This window comes from Gymnogyps californianus, chromosome 11 (genome assembly GCF_018139145.2).
Source record: "Gymnogyps californianus isolate 813 chromosome 11, ASM1813914v2, whole genome shotgun sequence".
In the NCBI taxonomy this organism is placed as follows: Eukaryota; Metazoa; Chordata; class Aves; order Accipitriformes; family Cathartidae; genus Gymnogyps; species Gymnogyps californianus.
This window is the reverse complement of record NC_059481.1, coordinates 9,759,804-9,777,886: the sequence shown is the minus strand read 5'-3', so window position 1 is coordinate 9,777,886 and position 18,083 is coordinate 9,759,804. Positions and strand designations below refer to the sequence as shown.

The following is an 18,083-nucleotide window of genomic DNA, read 5'->3' as shown; positions in this document are numbered from 1 at the left end:
TGTGATAGATTATACGTTGTGGTTTGGCATTTAGTTTACACAAGCAGATCTGAGTTTATAGGCTGTTAATATTTTTGTACTGTCTGGTCTTCAAATTATTCTGTATTTATGGTACAAACAAATGAGGAGAGAGAATTTCACCAGCAGTGCAAGTGACTTGTTACTTACTTCATACGGTAAGAAATCTTTTCCTTTCCAAGTATGAAGGTGCGAAGGTTAAAAGATGACGAGAGAGTAATGAGCTGAAATTAGACATGCAATTACAAAAGTATCTTTTTTATTCTATGTCCTCAGAAATGTCTTTTTCAGATCCTTTGTATCTCTAACTTTTGAATAGGTCAGATCAAATGTCCAAAGCTATCCAGTCTGTTAGAAAGTTCTAATTGCTGTTATTATGATAATCTAATTCTGGCAGTGGCCAGAAGTCAGGACCAGGATCAGGCCAGAAATGAATTAGCTGCTGTGTAAATACAGCAACAGACAGTCTCAATCCTGCAGAGCTAAGATTCTGAAGTGTCAGGCCTTATAAAAATAGAAGAACAAGAAAGTCATTACACCATTTTATGCATTTAACATAGGTTTGTTTTTTAAATTTGCTGTTGTCCTCAATGCATAAGCAGCTATCATCTTCTTGTTTCTCTGACAGATTCCTCTTTCATGACAGAAACTGATAAAGTGATTTGAAAGAGAAGAGGCAGGTCCATCAGTTGATGCTGAGCATAGGAAAAAAACAAAAAGGCTAATGCTGCCCAGAGAAAGGTCACGCCATTTGGTGGCAGATTTCAAGTCTATTTTCACTCCAACTTCACAATTTACGAAGTTCCCCTTAAGGCAGAATATAGCCTTGGCTTAGAGGGAGACTACAGAGCAGATTTGGGGAGGTGAGGCTGAGGTTATGGAAGGGACAACAGGGCAGCATCCACCAGAATGCAGGGTTTCATCAGTATCAAAATATGAAACCTTTTTATTTTAGTGAATCTCATTCTGCATTCACACATTTCAACAAATGTATTCCATCCTCGTTTTTCCAGAGACCTGAGCAATAAAGAGTCATATGTAGTCTCATGGGGGATTCAGACAGACTGTAAAGGCAAAGACAAGGAGATTACAGTTGGGGTTAATAATAAACTTTCCTTTGGCAGATAATCAATAAGATTGAATGTGACATGGTTGGAGGAAGAGGGGAGTTAGAAATATTCTTTGATCAGCATAACAGACAATGATGTTAATAACAGCAGCTCCATACTGTATGTAGTGGAGGGCTGAGCTTTGTGAGTATGAGAATACATTTGAGTACCTATCACATGCAACACAGAGATCCCCAGGCTTGCCTAAAAAGCACTGTAGCCATACCAAATGGCACTATTTTGTTGAAGTTAATTAGACCTGCTAATGAAGACAGATGAAGTGGACAGAACTGTTCCCAGGAGCTAAGTTAATATTTCTTCATGGCATCGTATTGTGCTGTATCAATGTGTCATTTTACTTGGAACTACCTCAGAGATCTCTAGTACGGCACAACCTTGCATTTGGGGGCATGCCCACTATATTATTTGGTCATTCCCTAACTCAATTTTCTTTGATTTTACATACTCAACCATAATTAGAACAATAAGTACTACTGAGTGTTAATACTGCAGTACAAGCCTATGGTAATCTTAATAAGTTAAAGCTGCTTTATGTCTGAATGTAGGTGTATTCATGGTGCCAGACGTTACTAGAAAAAATGTGGTGCATCAGTGAATGCCTGACTTCATTATTTAGTCTTAAAGTTGTCACTCAGTAATAGCAGTGTAAATTGCCCCATATATTTAATAATGAAAGCTCTGGCCTTATTTAATCTTCTTTTAACCACTGAATATTAATCTTGTTCTGAAACATCGTTATTAGCTCCTACCCAGGCAGTCACTGATTGTAAAACATTTGTGTATAAACATTTCCTGAATGTTGCCTAATTGTGAGCAAGACAATTTTGTTGGTCAACATATTACTAGTACTACCATGCTAGATAGGTTATTAGACTGTAAATGATGCTTTAAATGAACCCTACATTGATTAATAATTACGGGTTATTGTAGCTCACATGGCCCTGTCCTTTCCACAAACCAATGAGTTGAGTATGCAAGTAAGGGAGAAGCGTTCTGTTCAGCTGAAGGGGCTGTATATCACCTAAAGGAGCGGGAAGAGAGCTCTGTCTTATACCAAGGGGCAGTCAAGACTTCCTCTGTAGTTTGTTAGGTATCTCAGCCCAGAAGAATAATTTGCCTCTTCTTTCTTCTTGTCCTTGATTACTGTTCTTCACCAGTAAGATGATACAACTTCATTGCAACTCACATTTTGACAAAAACTAGAGTTATGTCTTTTGTCTGAAATAATTTTATGGTGGGGGCAGGGGGGAGAAATCAAGCCAAATTGTGACTTTGTCCCCACAGAAAGTGACTTAAAGGACCTGCATTGTTTAGTGCAGTTCTACATCTGCTGGTTGGAGAAAAGGTTCATCCTTCCTCCTACAGGACATTCCTCTAATGCAGTCATGTAGTCCAGCAGCTAGGGTTTGAATTGCCCTGTCCTATTTCTTGAGGGGTTTCTTCCCCTTATCTCTGTCAGAGTGGAGCTGCATAATGTTCACACAGTAGGAGTGCAACCTAGCTGCTGCACCTCTTCATGAATTCTGTGAGCTAATCACCCTGTGAATCCACTTATATTTTGGACTTCTTTCCTTTTAGAAACAGTAACCAATGACAGCTTTCTTAAAAATATCTTTTTCTTTATCAACTAGAATAAAACATTTGAGTAAAAGAAAACTTAAAATAACAGGCAACCTGCACGCTATTTTTAATCCTGCCTATTCTTAAACTTCACACTAAGACACTTCATAAAAGCTTTCCTTATACAGCAAACAACTGTTCTTCTCCCAGCCTCTGTTTTATTAAGTTGAAGACTCAGTCTTTTACTTTCAGGACTTTTCCACATATGGAGATTCATTAGTGTCTTATTTCTCCTATAGATACACAGGTAAATTTCCCCTTATGGGCAAGTGCATTAGTTCTAAACTAAACATTTGATACTGGTTCCAGCATCCCCAGGAGAATAGGATAAATCCATTAAAACTGCTTGTTTCCACATTATCTTTTAATAAGCCTTAAGTGCAATTTGCTGGGTAACAATTAGAGAACACCTCTGTGGTTTTGCCTTTGCTTCTGCTTTACAGGCAGAGCCAGATACAACACAGGTAATTATTAAAGCGCAGCCTCACATTTATCTTGCTGCCTGATTCTTCCTGTTTTGTACTTCATTCTACTAATCGCTTATAAAATAGTACCATGCCTATTTGGTGATGTTTTATGCTCACTTTGCACTCTTGTGATGAGCCAAAGAGCAGAGAATCAAGTCTAAATGTTTCCTTCATGGAAAGACACCTTTTTAAAAAATGAAAAATGAAAATAACCTGTCATAAAAATTACACTGAAGATGCAAAGCTGAGTATTCAACAGGTAAGATCCAATATAATTAAGGCCGCCTTTATTCTCTTTTTCCTTCCAGATTCAAGCATTATAATATAGCATTTAATTATGCAATAACATTTCCCGAGAAGCAGTGGTTTCCAAGAAGCATGTACATTTTCCCTTTATTTTACAATTTTTATACATATTAGAGGTTTATGAAAGCCTAATCAATGTAAATTGGATTCCTATACCAGCATTACTTTTCCTTTTTTATTACTATGTGATTACTTTGAATAAATGTTGAAACTTCAGTACAAAGTATTTGAAACTTCCATCATATTCTTCAGAACGAGGGTTTTAATCATCATCATACATCTCATATCAGATAGGATGGACCATTTCTTCTCCTCCATTCATAACTTGCATTTCCTTAGGCTTTCCATGGTCAATTCATGTACAAAGCAAGAATTCCACTAACAGTAAAAAAGCACAATTCAGATTATTTCAGCCCTTGGAAGCAAGTGCTTATTTCCTTCTGTAATCAATAGTAGCCGTGTATATCCAAAGACAGAATTTTGTCTCTGAGTGTTTGTTCTTTGAATATTATTGATCTGTTTAGCTTTCATGGTACATAAATTTCACCCTGATGTGATATTGAAGGGTAAAAGTCATACCGAGGTTTATCTTATTAAATTCTTTGCTGTACTGGCATTTTTCTTTGTCTTAGTTGCAAGCAGGACAGAGCAAGTTTATGCTTAATCAAGCTGCATATCTTGCACCTTGAGTTGCCCTGTTGGTGATATACCCATCCACTTTTCTGGAACTTTTCTGGAAGAATTTGGCTGTGAGGTAGTAATTAATTCATGAGACTAATACACTAAATTTTCAATAAGGAGTAAAAAAAGCAACTAAGTAATGTTAAGAAGATATCAAAGTTAATTTGCCTAAAGTAATTTCAAGTGTTTAGGCAATATAACACAGTAGGTAAAAAATGGCAAATGCAATGTTTTGTAGCAGAAAATAGGGTTCTTCGCAGCAGATTTGCACATCCCTCATGGTATTACATGTTGCTTCTCTTCGATAGTATGTAACGTTGGTATTCGATGCCCTTGAAGTTCCCTTAAGCAGTTTACCTCTCCCAGAAAGCCATGTACAGCTCTGCCTTTTTAGATGTGAAGCAGGTGGTCCTGAACTCACTTGAACCTGCTGTGAAATGTGAAGCAAAGCAGAGCACTCTGAGCAAACGGCCTCTCGCTTTGAGACCTCCTCCTTGAATATAAAGGGCAACGTCATATCAGCTTTTAAAGTGCACTGCATTAAGTCAAGGATTGATTAGCCCACTTCCACTGCAGGCAAGAAGACAAAAAAGAACAGTAATTCCTTTTTTTCTCACAATGCAGAATGAGACAGTCTGCCTTCCTTCCCTGGTCTCTGTTCAGTGAGGAAATATGATTCTGTGGTTAAGAAATCTTTGAACAAAGATCACACACCAAACACATTTGCATATATTAATGCATTCCACATAATAGTCTTTAAAAAAAACTCTCTTCTTTCTTGGTTACACAAACAGCACCTGAACAGAAGTTGTTGGGTTTTTTTTCTCAGTGCTGTTGCTTACTGGAAGTCTTCTTAAAGGTGTTACTGTAATTGTAATTTGTACAACAGAGATGGAACTAGTCTTTATACAGTTTTCATTGTAGTTGCGGTTATAACGTCTATTACTGCAAACCTGTGGAAAGCATATGTGCATTAGAGCATTATCCCTAAGGAGATATTAAAAAAACCCCACAGTGTAATCAGTCCTGTAAAAAAGATACTCTTACTGGAACTGCAATAGATAAAAGCAGCTAAAGTGCGCCGTACGCACAGATTACAGTTTACAGATTTTACAGTTTACAGAAATCTTATCAGTATTTTTTTCACTGATTCATGATACAGTAATATAGAATAATGTGCCATTATCACTAATGGGAACTGCAAATGTCCTTGTTATGAAACTCAGTAGATTAATAGATGCTTATAAAAATATGCTGCACTACAAGGAATGTTTCATAAAAGTAGCAGCACAAAAAAAAGGTTAATAATAATAGGTTTACTATACTGGAGATTCCGTTTATCTGGAATCACTTATGAGAAAGGTCTAGTATTTCTATCATAATCTCTGCTGAGCACATTTGCACAGCGTGCAGTTGGCAGGTGTAGTTCAAGACTGACTCAGCATTATAATAATTTACAAAGCAAGAGTGGACTTTTTTAGAAAGAGTTGTATTATGCAGCTACTACATCCGTCTTCCAGAAAGTCCACAATGGATATATCTGTATAGGAAAACATGGTGCCAGCTTTCCTTCTGGGAAAAAAGACACAGATCTCCGAGCTGCATACATATATCCTGTGTTGTCTCACATTTGCATTAACTTGTGCAAGTTTTTAAGAAATTCAGAAAGCAATCCGTGGGTCCTAATCTAAATTCAGGATGCCCACAGTGATGTTCCTATGCTTTCTAACCAAAATCCATGGTTGCTGTGGATAAACCTATCTAATACCATCCAGTTAAAATTGTCATGGGCTGACTCACATGGGCACCTGCTTTCTCTGTTCTTTGGTTTATATAAACTGAAGAGGTGATATGCATGGATACAAAATGACTTTGTAGATCACGTGAAGTATTTTCTGATGTTCTCATAGGTTAATATTAGGAATTGAGGATGCATTTTTCACTTATATGTAGCTACAAGTAATATACTAGGAGACTCTCTTTAAATATTCTTTCCAAAGTATAACAGCCTGGAGAAAAAAACCTCAATTATTCATGAATGACTTTTGTGCTCATTTCTAATGTGTTATAATTTAGATCTTAACTTAAAAAAGAAAATATCAGTGAATGGTATTGTATAAGTTGTACCCTCCTGGACAAGTTTGCCCATCATTGGCAGCAGCTCATTTCTAAAATTGAAATAAGCATTTGCTTGGTTTGTGATACTATAGCAAACATTCTTAAGTGACATTGTATAATCTAAGAAACCCATTCATGCAAGGCTTGAATGAAAAAACACTACTCATTCCACTCTTTTGGGATGCAATGTAAGACAGATTTTTCTTAATGATGACTTAAGCAGTAGATGTGCAGTGAATTTGATAGCAATAAGATAATTGTTCTCAGTCAAAGACTGGTCTCACTTGTAAGAACTACCTTTTATTGAGCAAAAGTTTGGTTGTCTAGCTGTCTACAATAATAGATTGTGGAAAAACTACCAGAATAAAAAAAATAAGATTCCTCAGGTCTGTAGAAAGTAAGAACCACAAGAGCAGGCATACATCTTTCTCTCTGTGGCTCTGTTTAAGGCTAGTAACCAATGATATTATGCTAGGGAGAATTTATAGTACTCTCAAGTAGTGATTGGGACTGCCAAATGCAATATTTAGACAGAAACTGGTTTACTGATTTTTCTGGAGTGTGATGAAAGGGCACTGAAGGTGAACATGCTAACACAATGCTAAGAAGGCAGTAAGAGCCCACAGGGGCACTTCATAAGATGATTCCCACAAAACTTAGGAATTCACTGAAAATAATACGCTTCTGAAACACTTATTTCTTGTATGGCACAGTGATATTACTGGAGTGCTGATTTGGCATAATAAAACTAAAAATTTCCTGTTAATGTACGTGGTCAGATCTGAAAACCACACAATGTGTGTTTCACAGTGCATATGCACTGACAGAGAACCGAGTGGTATATTCAGGCGTGTGTATGACAGAGGATGGCATGCTCCCGCTGTTGTATAAAATCAGGTTCACATCCAAATATATATGAAAAATTTGTGTGATACTGTTACGATGCAAGCAGAAGTAAGGAGCAAAAAGGAGGTTTGAAAGAGGTAAGTTCTCAAAACATACTATTTACACAAGAATATCATTCCTGCCGAGGATCTATATTAGGTCACTTTTTCAGGGAGCGGGGAAAAGAGATGAGTCTTTTGCTTAAGGAAGAATGTGCAAGTGACGTGACACCTCAAACAGATGAGATCTGTGGAGATTTTAGGAAGCTGCGAGCAGTAAGTGAAGGAAGGATTACTCTGCCCAAGATTTGTGGATCTATGATTCCCTGCTGTGGGAGAAAGAAATGAAAGATTTGAGCATGGATAAAGTGCCCGTTAGCTAACGGAGGGACAGAATGGAGCTGTCCAGAGCCTGAAGTGCAGGATGGGGAAGACTGCAGGGAATAGTGGATAAGCTAAAATAAGGATCATAATCCTGGAAGAAAGGTGGACAGTTGTTCCAAACCAATTAAATCAGACTTTAAAAATGCAGAAAGTGGTTACAGGTGGCTCCATGACTCCTGCCATCCATGATTATCTGCATAACCACTATGTTGCAAACAGGAGGACACTGAGAAGGTGGAGAAGCCCATTTGAAAAACTTCAAAAACACTTTATTAAACCAGCTTTTCTACTTGTGCCATGTATAAATCAGATGGCTGTAGAGCTGCGGAGTTGTCTCCTCTTTCTTTTTCTTAACTATATGTGATAAATGCAGCCCATTTACTAATGCAGGTTTCACAGATTGAAATAGGACTGGCATTTATAGTTGTTACTTTACTTGGCTACTACACAGCTATAGTTGTCTTTTCTAACTTGATTCTTAACCATTTTGTAACAACCAAAGAAGAATCTAAAGAACAGGAAGTCAGCAAATTTGTGGGTTTTCCTCACTGCAGTGAAGAGAGTTGAAAAGCCTAACTTGTGGTCTGGTCTTTGTTTTGTTTTGTTTTTCCTAAGGGTACTCAGAACCTGAAGATTGAAACTGTGGGTACTACTATCTCTAAAAAAATCAAACCAATTGTGCTCTAAAATGCAAGTACTGTATTATTATGCCACTAGTGCACGGAGGCACAAGAATGTTATTTACTGTTAGAATGCTATTAAATCCTTTTATTTCAACTCCTCCTATTCCAGAACATGAAAAGCAGCGGTTATGCAAAAGCACAGATTATATGAATCTGCACTTCAAAGTTAAATGGTTTTATAATGAATACGTGCGAGAACTCTCTGCTTTCAAGGATGCGGTGCCTGAATACTCTCTGTAAGTAGTGTATAGGGAAGTCTCCCATGAGTTTGGGCTTGGTGCAAGGTTTATTTTGGTCAAATATTTGTGCTCAAGTGTGTGCAAGATCTCAAGGCGCACAGCACTGGCAACTCTACTTTTCGCACTTCTTCCTCTTTAATTCTTCATTCTATCAAACGAAATAGTCCAGGTATTAAAAATGCAATTAGCTATTTCATAGGATGCTTTATCCAACTGTTGTAACTGCAGGTCTTCATAGATGACAAAATATTTTGGTAAGAAAATGCCTGAGGAAGGCATGAATGTGGGAACGGCAGCAGTATTAGTTATAGGCCCCTGTATTTGTTTCATACCCAAATTTGGATAAAGATACAATGCTAATGGGATATACTACTGAAATTATTCTTACTGCATTGGGTTAATATTCAGCTGCTGTTTTCGTTTTCGCCTTTCCTCCTGCAATTAATACATTCAATCCTGTCCTTCTATATGAGCTATCCTTAATCTTCTGCAAGTCTGCTGATTTGCTGAGATGGTTTGGGGCCTGTTATTGCATTAAAATTTTTTTAAATAAACTAAAGAAAAATAAAACACAGCTGATGTTTTATTAAAGCCAAGTTTTATCCAAGCTATTTCACATACAAATAAAAAATAAATGTTAACAAAGAACCAATATTGATAAAAGACACATTCTAAAATTAAAAAAAAGTGCAGAGTATGATCCCCTGCAAAACATGGACACATTTCTCTGGTGGCTACTGTTAATTTCACATCACTAGGGTAGACCAGTTAGAGTATTGTGAAACTGAAGCCTGAAAGACCTTTTGGTAGCCACAGTGTCTTTGGTGACAAAAATTTTTCTAGGATGATAGACTTTTTGGCAACTACAACAGGTGTGAAGACACAAGATGCCAAACTGCTGGGTGGTATGGTATCTCTCCTCTCAGGATCTTTATGAAATGTACTTACTTTACTTACAAAATTGTTTGTGATTTTCAGGTGGTTTGAACCTTTTGTCATTCAGTGGCTGGATGAAAATGAGGATGTCTCAATGGAATTTCTTCATGGAGCACTAGAAAGAGACAAAAAAGACGGGGTGAGCCTTTACTTTTTAATGAAAAGAAGAAAGTATTAAGACAGTTATTTAGTATTGCAAAACCAGAAGTACGTTTGGTCCCACAGTATCCTTGTTAGACCTCACAAGATATACAGTCAGTAACGGTTCTTGGAAGATAACTCTATGGACAAATTCATGCTCTAATTCCATCTGTCTAAATTCCCCATAGACTTCAATCTATGGTTTCACTAAACTCTGTTGTGATACTGATGTCATGAAAGGGAATTTTGTTTTTATTTTTAAGAGCTTTGAAAGTAATAGAAATGCGAAAAGCCACATTTCTCAGTATTATCAGTGAGACCTTTTTTTTTTAATTTATTTTTTATTTGTTACTTTTTATGACTCTAGGAAGAATTTCAAGCGTAAGAAAATCAGTTAATATAGTTTTGATCTCCGAACAAGTATTAACTCATTTGAATGTTTCTGTCTAGTTTCAGCAAACATCAGATCATGCCCTCTTCTCTTGCTCTGTGGTTGATGTCTTCACACAGCTCAATCAAAGCTTTGAGATTATTAGGAAACTGGAGTGTCCTAATCCAGAAGCACTGTCTCATTTAATGAGAAGATTTGCAAAGGTAAATTAAAATCAATGCATCTCAATGAAGCTTCAGAGAGAGTGACATTGTGTTGCCATGTACTTAAAAGCTAAGTAATTCCAATGTTGTTTAGAATCAATCTCTTCTACCTCTGACTGGAAGCCTTAGAAAGACGTGCTGTCTGTGGCTTAAGACTGTTTTTCATCTACTTTGCCAAAATCGTTTACCAGTTTGAGAAGTTCTATCCTCTCTGAGATTTCATATTTATATATGTCATACAATCAGTTATTATTCTTGCTAAGCACTGATTACAATTCCATTAATGGAGCAATTCAGTGAAATGCAATTATCTAATTAGTCAGTGCAAGGGAAGGAAAAATTCAAGGTATGGCAATAAAGTATTGTTGGTTGAAGCCCTGAGGTGGTAGTTCTTCATCTGCTATTTGATAAACTCAACTTTGTTAGGCCAGCTTTCTATTTGGATTGTAGCATTTCCTCACAAGCTTTAGATTTCCATTAGAGTCCTGATGGCTTTTAAAAAGTTTGCATTTACGTTTATTCCTGTTCTTCCGTTGCAACAGTTTTCCATTTGCAAACAAAGTTCCTATTTACATGATTATTGTAAGGTAAGCTCATATTGCCAGGCTTTGAACAGTGCTCCCTTGGTCTTATTTTTCCATTATATTTTTAATCTATGCATTGTCACCCTAGAGGATTTTTTGAGCTTGCTACTGTTCCATTAAGTACGTAGCACATTGCAAGGAGTAGAGCTCTCGATGCTTCTCAAAAACAGTACGACTAAAATTAACTTATCTCTGCTACTGAAGATTACATTCCATTAGGAACAACCCACCATCTGTTGTGCAGGGATTTGAAAATGTGCTCACAGGATTGTTTATATTATATCTAAAAAAATACTATATACTAGATGTGTAAGCACCTGTAAAAATCTGTAATTTATATAAACCTCCTTTTTTGTGGTTTTTTTTATTATTTTTGTTTTACATGATGAAATTTACCACTTAAAAGATTCTTCTCCTCCCCTAGACTATCAACAAAGTGCTTCTTCAATATGCTATAATTATTTCAAATTACTTCAGCTCATATTGTGATAAAGAAAATGTGGTGAGTAAAAAGCTGTGCTTTGTTTCTGCCTCAGAAATTACCTTTAAATGACTTAGTGTACTTTTTGAAAACGTAATCACTTTTGTATATGAGAAAAAGCATGAATGGAGGAAGGGATTTTTGTTTTGCTTTATTTTTTAATAAGGTCAGCATATTTTCATAGCTGCTTACATTGATGTGTAAAAGCTGGAGTAGGTGGAATTAGTTAAGAAACCTGGGTAATAATTTCAGTATTAAAGTAGAAAAAAATTTACAAGATGGCCAGAAACACTCCCTGGATAACAGCCTTATACAATGGTGAATATGGTGAATGTATCTTCAGCTTTTTTTCCAAACAGAAGAAAATATTTTTGTTTGAGATTTCATTTTGCATTGGCTTGCTTCTCTTTATCAATTTATTCATTAGAGAGTTTATAAGATCATTGTTCCCTGTGCAGCGAGTGTGTGCAGACTTTTCTGCTACTACCACTCGCTCTTTGTGGTTTATCCATGCAGCAGTGAGAAGAAAATCATGTGCTATTTTGTTGCCTCACTCCTTACAAGGGACTCCCTAATGAAGGACCAGATTGCCGTGGACTCAGAAATAAATGAGATACGGACACTAAAGATGTGGTTAAGCAAATCGACATTATCAACAGCTTAACATGACCAAGGAATATTGTTCTTGTAAACTGACTTTTCAGTATCATTGATATTCAATCAAAGCTAGTACTCCCGAGGCAGGCAACATTTAGCACTACGTCTGCTATATTTAGTAGTATGTCGTACAGATATATCAATCCACGATTAGAAAAATAACTGCAGCACCATACTCATACTATTCAGCTTTAAAAGTACGGCCCTTATATAGCTCATACACAGATCTCAGCTATATTTGTCGCATCCCTGTGCATGGCTTGAGGACGCGCTCATTCTTGCCAGTGCTCTCTGTAGTGTGAGACAGTGTCATAATCTAGAGGTCACCAACAGGTACCAAATAATAGAATTCAGAAAGACATCTACTGCAGCTAAATATCAGTTATTGGTGGTTCTTCTTATGAGCAACATTACAAAAGACTAAACTTACTAATTTTTCAGGCCACAGATATATTTGCTAGGAGACCATTCTGCTCCTTTTACACAATTTTGTCTAAAATAGAATTAATGAATAAAAATACCAGACTCAAAACTTTATTACTAAGTAGAAGTTTTATATACAAGTTTCTACAGAGGAGTGACTTTTATGTATATAGATATGTCATGTCTCAGATTTAACTTCCCACTTTAGATATTTTCAACCTTGAAGCCCTTTACAGTAAACACATTGAAAAGACTCACTTTAGTAGATATCCACACATCTTTCTTCTGGCAGTACTAAAACTTTTCAGCATCTGAAAAGAGTAAAAGCACCAGGCCAAGTTTGGCAATCATTGTGTAAGAAGAATCAGTCTTATAGCTGTAGAAACACTAGGAAATATGCCAGTTATAGAATAGAATAGACTAGTTCAGTTGGAAGGGACCTACAACAATCATCTAGTCCGCCTGCCTGACCAGTTCAGGGCTGACCAGAAGTTAAAGCACATTGTTAAGGACATTGTCCAAATGCCTCTTAAACACTGACAGGCTTGGGGCATCAACCACCTCTCTAGGAAGCCTGTTCCAGTGTTTGACCAGCTCTCTTGCTAAAGAAATGCTTCCTAATGTCAAGCCTGAACCTCCCCTGATGCAACTTTGAACCATTCCCACATGTCCTGTCACTGGATACCAGTTGACATATGACAGACCAGCGCACTATATTGCCAGTTTTTTTCGCCATAATCTAGCAGGATGTAAATCTTCATGCATTTTTAACTTTACGGATACACCTTCTACATATTCCTTACCTCACTCCCCTCCAGGGCAAATACAGAGCTCAAAAGAACACAACACTCTTTCTCCCCAGTATGGAAGAGTGAATGCATTACACGTCTTCTACTTTAATGTTCATCAGTCCAAACCAAGTTTCATCTAAAATAATCTGTCTCTGTATTTGACCCAATATGAGCCATAACTATTCTCAAAATTTAATGTAAAAAAGGAATAACATTTGTAGCTTTTTTTCCCATTTCTTTCAATTTAATGCTAATATTAAATAAAGCTTACTGCTTTCTAGAAGAAATGAGTTTCCGTATATAGTGTTGAGTCATCAAGTCAAACTGTTTGTGTAGTCTTTTGGCCTGTCCAATGGGATTTTTTTAATTGTTGGAGTGATTGATTTCTGAAGTCGCTCTGGTATGCCAATCTTTACTAAGGCCTTAGATGAAATTAATCTCATTATGGTATAAAGTGTTATATCAAATGCTTTTGGGGGACACAATTTATTTTTAACAGAAGCTGCTTTTTTTAAATACATACTTTTAGCTTAATAAAAGACCATTTGGTCTGGTGATCTCAACTATATTAGAAGTCCATCTGCATTAGAGTTGATAGAAGAGATTAAAACAAATACTTTTTACAATTAAAGTTAGATTTTGGCATTCTTTTTCAAGTTAATACTTTGTCTACTCGCCAAGAGATGATAGTGTGCTACTTGCATTAATCCATGAGATGTAATTGTATTAAGTATTACTAGCAACTACATGGGATATAAGGTTCAGGACGTGAAATACTGGGATCTGAAAACTGCCCAGCTGGTTGGGAGAAGGTATTCAGTTTCCTGTGGGGCAACAGTGTCTTAAGGGCATAATGGGCGGTCACTGGCTGAGTGGGTTTGCTGACTGGGCAAAGAGGAGTGTGAATTAAAGAACGAAGGGAAGGCAGCAGTTGTCGGGAACCTGAGATCCTCCTCTAAAAAACACAGTTGCATGAATGTAGGGCTGCTGAAGAACTGGTCTTCAGCCCAGAGGCTGTGAATACACATATTCATACATAAAAGGAACATAACACGCACATTCTCACATTTGGTGTTCTCTTTGTAGCCCTGTATCTTGATGAACAACATTCAACAATTAAGAGTTCAGCTTGAGAAAATGTTTGAGTCCATGGGAGGAAAGGAGGTGAGTCATATTTGTTTCCTGGTTCATTCAAAGTTCCTTAGAGATCATTAGCACCATGTTTTCAACGTAGTCACAGCCTTCACTTCTGCTTGCAAAGAAAATCAAAATGTTTTTTAAAAAAAAAAAAGTCTACAAGAACTATTTAATGTCCTGACAATACTAGAAAGACCTAACACTATTTCACAGAAACATGCTAATGATCTGTAAAGTTCAACCAGCACTGGGTGTTTTGTGTTGTAATCTGTAGTGCCACCTTTATTTTAATGTTTGTTTTGGACTATACTTTGCTTTTTTATGTATTGGTACGTTTTGCCTGTATCTGAAAAATTTGTAGAATATGTGCTTTGTGCTTTGTCTGTAATGTGTCATGTCTTTGTCTAATGCCTTTGACTTGCAATCCACTGAGCAGAAGAAAGAAGGAGAGAGATTCTCTTATGAGGTTTGTGATAGTAAGCATCTTTTATTATTCCTGACCATATTTTCGAAGGCTAAAAAGTCACATTTCCTACTAATTTCCATTGATGCATTTGTGTAATTCCCTATGATCGAAAATCAAAAAGAGCTATGCTTGGGCATTCAGTTGACACTCTAAATTGAAAAGTTTTACTAGGCAGATAGTGTAAAGTCTTCCAGAGTCTCTAAAATATCTATAAAACACTTTTTAAGTGCACTTTTCAGTATCTGAGGGCCTGCTTCTATTCAAGATTTGGCACCATTTCACCAAAAGCTGTTACTCAACAGTCTGCAACATGTTTAGCTTTATCTCCTTTTATATTTCAGAAGACTTAAAAGTGCCTGAAGTCCTGTCAACAGTAAAAGGACATAAACATGTGCTTCAATACTTTGCTGATTGTAGTCTTTGACTGTTTTGAAAACTAATGAAGAAATTAACAACTTTTCAAGCTATAGAATCCTGTCTTCTTGTTAAAAAGCGATGTTTAGACCATGAATATACTATCCTTATTATCAGTAGCTGGCTTTAATAAAGAAGTTACACATACATCAGCTTTTTCTTGTTGAGACTGTAGTTTGATAGTTTCACAAAACTTTGATGTAATGTGACCACATTATAGAGAGAATTGGAAAATACATTATTTCATATTTCCACGTCCACGGTGGGATGCTGCAGAGGTAAGATAGTCCTGTGTCATGCAATGAATAGCACCTTCCAAATGAACCTACAGATTAACTCCATGGTGAGGAGGTTCTGTTGAGCTAGTAATACCTTCTTGAAGCTGCCATGGCAAAAATACTTCCTGCTCCAGAGAACATGAAGTAAACTTCTGCAGCCTTGTCATCATTGAAACTTTCATATCAAACTTCGATAATATGTATTTATCGTCCAGACATAGCTGTTTTCTGTGGTTCCTATTAATCCCTTTCACTCTCTGAACATTACAAATAATCTTGTCTTCCATGCTCTTATGTTCTGTGCAAAGTACTTTTGTATTAAGGTCTTGGATCCAATCCTACATGTTGAATGTCATGAATCATAAAAACAGCTACGTGTCCATAAATCCCGATGAAGACAAGGGCAGAGGAAAGCTGAGTAGCACTTTATATCTATCAAATTATTTTCAAATCAGAATATTTTCTTGAATCTCCAAAATGTTCCATTTTCCTCAAGAAAACATTAGTTTTCCTTTTGCTCCCAATAGCTTACATAATAAAAAATACAGTAAAAGAATAATTAGGGGTTTTCATAGCAGTTTTCTTTCAAAATCTCTCATCACTTCTCGTCCTTTTTGCTTTCTCTTTTGATGTTAATGAGGATGAATTATTAAGGGTGTTACAGTATCAAAGCAGCATTTCCTACAAATGTGGTGCAACATGCAACCCTTGGAGAGAATTCAGAGATATTTTTCTAAAATCCCTTTGTTAGGTACCTTAAATGCATCTTTGATTCATGGTCTAAGAAAAAAGATCTAAAAAATACATTCAAAGTTTTGTTTGTTTCTCGTTAGGGTAATTTCTTGAAGAAAAGTACATTCGTGTTGAATTTTTTGTCACCCATATCAAAGCGCCCCTAAAATGTTTGTCCTCAAATTGGAATACTTATTCCCCTAGCTATTCCAAGAGCATAAGCGCTAATGGCCAATTTGCCTTTTTGAACTGGTACTTATAAGAAACAAAGCCAGCAATAAAAACTGTAAGCAGTTTCTTGCAGGAAGAAAATAGTTTAATATTTTCCTTGTGGAGAGCATAAAAAGTCAGATGATTTTCAGCGGAATAATGAGACCTATTTCAGTTGAAGCAAAACTAATTCTAAGGAAAATTAAATGCTGTTAATCTCCTCAGTGTCACATTGTGAGCAGTATGTCTTTCAAACTGTGCAGTCAAAATACCACAATCAGGCAGCAGTCCCTATGTTCAGGGTAGACCTATTGCACATTGCAGGGCAGGGAGCACTATCATAGAGAAAAAACTGGGCTCTCAGCTCCCTGCCATTACAATCAAATAGTCTGAACAATATGAGTTTCTTTATTAACTCTGCTCTTCTGCTGTAGCCAAGCAGGAAGGGTACTTAAAAAATCATGTAGAATGAGATCAGTCTGCCATAATAAAGTAAGAGTAGTAAAGTGGGGTCCAACCCACTGTCTTTTTTTTAAAAATCAAGTCCAAAATCATGGGAACAGATCATCATGATGTAGAATTTTGGTTTAGCTCCTGTTTGTTTCATCCAAAAGGAGTGCATACATTTGCACTAAATCATTTTTTCAAGTCTGACAAGTTGGAAGCTGATAAAAGGGAAAGGAAAAAAGTTAATGCTTGTGTTGCTTTTCACCAGATGGCAGAACATGGCAGAAATGAGTTACAGCAATTAGGACCAAAAAAAAGGAGGAAAGCAAAAGCAGGTTGTTTATGTAGAACAGTACTACACTGACTGTAGGTAAATCATATTTCCACTCCGGTAAGTTCAGTTCCAAATTTATATGTAACACTTAGGAATTTCTACAGGAATCTACATGTGGTCCTAAAGACTTTGACGCGATGACAGAGGCCCAGACTTAAGCAGAATAGTTCTGAAGTGTCCATCCTTAAATCTGTAAAGTCAGAGGCCTAAGTATTTAGAGCAGTGGCAGCCAAACATCTCAAAATGGAATTCACTATACCTAGATAGTCGGGTTGGGGGGTGGAGGAAAGATGATGTCTATCAGAGACAAAAAGAACCACTGAAGTGACGGATCTGATAAATACCTGTATCTTCCCTAGATGTACGTAAAATACGTACAACTGTTTTCTGAACCGAAGTAACCAGGTGGTCCCATTAGGAAACCATAAGCAATTAGACCTGTGAAAATGCACATAAATGGAATTCAGATTAGAGAGGTTCCATTTAACTCATGCAAAAGTAATTTGCATCTCTGTAGTTTCCTATAGAAACACTACCAAATTTGCAGTTAAAAGATTATGGCCGTACTAGCACACATTAAATTACAGCATGGAATAGCTCAATCTAACACATTATGTCAAAAGCAGCCAAATTCATCAGATCTTTAACTCTTTTCCAAGGCTTGTATGTATAAAAAATTTCACAGTTTTAGACAGGCAGCATTTGGAAACAATGATGTTCAAATATTTCTTATTTCTTATTTTTTCAGCTGTTCAGCAAAAGTATTCTCTGCTTTTGTTTAGCATTCAGAAAAAGTCAAACTTCTAATTGTGTATTTAATAATCCATAATTAACAGATCTTATGAAGTGTGCCAACAAATTTATGAGTATGTTCTGTTGTGGGTAAAAATTAACTCTATTATTTATGAACCTAAGAAAGCCAAGCAAA

The 18,083-nt window shown here is 36.5% G+C and overlaps 1 protein-coding gene across 2 annotated transcripts in view; it reads left to right on the top strand.

Annotated features, from left to right (window-relative positions):
- Positions 1-18,083, top strand: part of UNC13C (unc-13 homolog C) — a 188,418-nt gene that overhangs the window by 132,972 nt on the left and 37,363 nt on the right. For both annotated transcript variants that reach the window (XM_050903121.1, XM_050903120.1), the window contains 5 exons: positions 8,401-8,527; positions 9,509-9,605; positions 10,058-10,201; positions 11,210-11,287; positions 14,224-14,301. In XM_050903121.1, coding sequence (XP_050759078.1) covers positions 8,401-8,527; positions 9,509-9,605; positions 10,058-10,201; positions 11,210-11,287; positions 14,224-14,301 — 524 coding nt within the window. The remainder of the gene's footprint in view (positions 1-8,400; positions 8,528-9,508; positions 9,606-10,057; positions 10,202-11,209; positions 11,288-14,223; positions 14,302-18,083) is intronic.